The 3,612-nt window shown below is 48.1% G+C and overlaps 1 protein-coding gene across 1 annotated transcript in view; it reads right to left on the bottom strand.

Moving 5' to 3' along the window:
• CHAF1A (chromatin assembly factor 1 subunit A) overlaps nucleotides 1-3,612 on the bottom strand; it is a 46,748-nt gene that overhangs the window by 20,661 nt on the left and 22,475 nt on the right. The window contains exon 9 of the mRNA XM_015406749.1: nucleotides 1,123-1,291. Within this exon, the coding sequence (XP_015262235.1) occupies nucleotides 1,123-1,291 (169 nt within the window). The remainder of the gene's footprint in view (nucleotides 1-1,122; nucleotides 1,292-3,612) is intronic.

A 3,612-nucleotide genomic window follows, 5' to 3' on the forward strand; every position in this document is an offset into this window, starting at 1 on the left:
AGTGCAACGATTGGCATACGTTAACATTTATACATGACTATTTCCAACTGGGGAGGAAAAATGCACATGTTGTGATAAGTTTTCTGATACTTAAAAAGAACCCCGCCACCGAAGAGGAAAGACAGCCAGTTAAGAAAAAAAAGGCAACACAGGATGTTGAGCAAGTGAAACTACTGAAGGAAGAAGAAGAGGAAGAAGAGGAAGAAGAGGAAGAAGAGGAAGAGGAAGAGGAAGAAGAAGAGGAAGAGATTGGGTTTATACCCCACCCTTCACTACTCGAAGGAGTCTCAGAGCGGCTTACAAACTCCTTTCCCTTCCCCTCCCCACAACAGACACCCTGTGAGGTAGGTGGGGCTGAGAGAGCTCTTGACAGGAACTGCTCTTTTTCAAGGACAGCTCTTGTCAGAACTATGGCTTGTCCAAGGTCATCCAGCAGGTGCAATCAAACCCGGGTCTCCCAGATTAGAGCCCACATACTTAACCACTACACCAAACTGGACCCTCACTCTGATCCAGCACGGCTCATCTGATGCTGTTATGAAGGCCTCGGCTCTCTGCCCTGTTGTTGACCCTCCAGAAAAACTGGTTGGCCACTGTGTGAGATAGGATGATGAGCTAGTTGGAAGAAGAAGAAGAGATTGGATTTATACCCCGCCATTCAATACCCGAAGGAGTCTCAGGGCGGCTTACAAACTCCTTTCCCTTCCCCTCCCCACAACAGACACCCTGTGAGGCAGGTGGGGCTGAGAGAGCTCTGACAGAAACTGCTCTTTTTCAAGGACAGCTCTTATCAGAACTATGGTTTACCCAAGGTCACACCAGCAGGTGCAAGTGGAGGAGTGGGGAATCAAACCCGGTTCTCCCAGATTAGAGTCCATGCACTTAACCACTGCACCAAACTGGCTCTCAAAACTAGGGCTGGAGACGCAGCAAAATCAAAGTCAGATCACACACTTGTAAAAACCTCCATTGTGTTTCGTTTTGCGACTTAATTTTTGCTCCGTTAGCCAGCCGGAATTTGAAATAAGGTGAGCTATGAATATTTAAAATAAAACAGGAAAATGTGTTAACAGTTGTATACAGATGCAACAGCATATTCTGGGCAGAATGAACGTCACTCACGGTGTCTTTCGACCAAGGGTTCCTTGGCTTTATGAAAGAGGACTTCTTGTTCCATGTGCCCCAGTAGGCAGGCCGGTGATTCTCACAGAACTGCAGAAGTTTCATCCGGCCAAACTTCTTCCTCTCGGGGACATCTCCCGCTTGGCTGCTGCCCACTACGACCACATCGCTGTTGAACAGAAATCTACACTCAGTACTTGATGGGGCTCACCAGGGTTCTGAGGTATCGAGAGAAAGACCTCTGGCATGTTGCTGAGGATTTGAATGCCCCCCCCCCCCCATACACACTTTCCCATTAAAAGAGCTCTTGAACAATCCTCGAGTGGCAATGCGGGACCGAAAACAAAAGGGCTTTTAGACCCATTAACCCCTTCAATTAAACTAAACCAACTCCAGTTATGAAGCAGTTAGAGTGTATACGTGACATTCAAAAAAGTCCTGTTATGCAGACAATACAAAACTTTGAGGGGTGGGGGGAATGAACTAAGGCCTCTTTCTACGCTGCATTCTCAGGCACGCTGCAGAGAAGGATTTTGAGCGAGAGGGGCCCAGATTGCTGCATGACAATATGCAGTTTCCTGCTGGCAGCAGTTCAGATGAGTGTAGATCTGGTGGTCTACGCAAGACACAGCTTCATACCAGTCCCAGGACAGCCCTAGAACTCCCCAAGCTCAGCTCCAGAATACACAATTTAAAAATTTGAAATCTAATTTGAAATTTAAATTTAAAATGGAGGAGAGAATTATGTAAGCTACCTCGGGTCCCCACTGGGGAGGAAGGTGGGGGTATACATTTATCTAAATTTCAGTTTTAAAATTAAATTTTTTAAAAGGCAGCACTCCTGAACGTGCACGGGGCGCATGGCCACAAGCACTGAGTAACCACAGTGGAGGAAAGGGAGAGATTTTTCCAAGCAGACTTTATCCCCAGCCCCTTTCATTTTGGGGGGAAAAAAGCAGGAGAAGGAGAAAAAGAACTGGCACTAATCCTCTGCCAATAGCATGTTTTCAAATGCCTGAGAGGGAGATAGGAAAGAACTGCCTTCTTACCCTCGCCTCCAGGATCAGAAGAGCCCTGCTGGATCAGTTCAGAGGCCCATCTAATCATGGTAGCTCAGCCGCCTGTAATCCCTCACAGATGCCCCAGAAGGCTAGAAAGTGAGACACAGTGGCCCAAACCTTCCCTGCTGCTGCCCCGCAACAACCAATAATCAGAGGGACAACTGCCTTTGAAAACAGAGATCCCACTGAGAAATCGTGGCTGACAGCTGTTGACAGAACTGCGCTCCGTTTAAACCGGCCGGTGGAGAAAAACTGCCACCCCTGACGAATCGGTGGAGAAAGGGTCCACGTTTATTCAGCTACCGGAATGATAACATCCAAGATGAGACTGCGCCTTGTGTGAATTTGGGTGAGATGATAAATGTTAATCAAGGTTGCTCTGGTATTGTATTATTCATAACAATATCTGACTGAAGGGAATGACGATCATTTGCAAAATTGTATAGGGATTTTTTTTTTAGTACTTCATGTAATTATGATCAAAAATAATATTTAAAAAGAGAAGATTATTTTATTTACTTATTTACTCTATTTATGTGAGAGCCGGCACGGCGCAGCGGTTAAAATGCCGGACTCTCAAATCTGGGTAAACCAGAGTTCCCATCCCCGCTGCTCCTGCCATGGAAGCTTGCTGGGTGACCTTGGGCAGTAACACCCTCTCAACCTAAGCTACCTCACAGGGTTATTGTGAAGATAGAGGAGGAAAGGAGAATGATGTGAGCTGCTTTGGGTCCCCCGTTGTGAAGAAAGGAGGGGTAGAAACGAAGTTAAAAAAAATTAAGTAAATAAATTTATACCGCACCTTTCTCCACAACAGGGACCCGAGGGGGCCGACGTCATTCTCCTCTCCTCCATTTTATTCTAACAACAACCACCCTGTGAGGTAGATGAGGCTGGAAGTGCGTGACCAGCCCAAAATCACCCAGCAATGTTCCGTGGCAGGAGCGGGGTTTCAAACCTGGTTATCCAGGCTCATAGCTAGGATTTTTAAATTCAGGGAGGCCTTTAAATAATGGCCAGGGTCCGGCCTACCTAAGGGACCGCCTCTCCCCGTACATTCCCCCAAGAGCACTGAGATCGGGGAACTTCCATCGCCTGGAGGTTCCAGGCCCCCGGGAAGTGAAATTGACCCAGACCAGAACTAGGGCGTTTTCGGTGGCGGCTCCCACCTGGTGGAACGAGCTCCCGGAAGAGACTCGGGCCCTGCGGGACCTAGTGCAGTTCCGCAGGGCCTGTAAGATGGAGCTCTTCCGCCAGGCCTTTGAGGGGGAGCCGCCGCCACCATTATTCCACCAATGATGTTACAACCATCTGCCCCACATAGTTGGGGCAGGTGTCGCCCAACAGAGCTGGGGAAAAACTCTTCCTGGCGCTCCTGCTGTGAATAACTTGGCCGCCAGTTTGGGATGTCGTCCATCTTGGATTGTAT

Source organism: Gekko japonicus, unplaced genomic scaffold, assembly GCF_001447785.1.
Source record: "Gekko japonicus isolate JY-2015 unplaced genomic scaffold, Gekko_japonicus_V1.1 scaffold1972, whole genome shotgun sequence".
Taxonomy (NCBI): Eukaryota; Metazoa; Chordata; class Lepidosauria; order Squamata; family Gekkonidae; genus Gekko; species Gekko japonicus.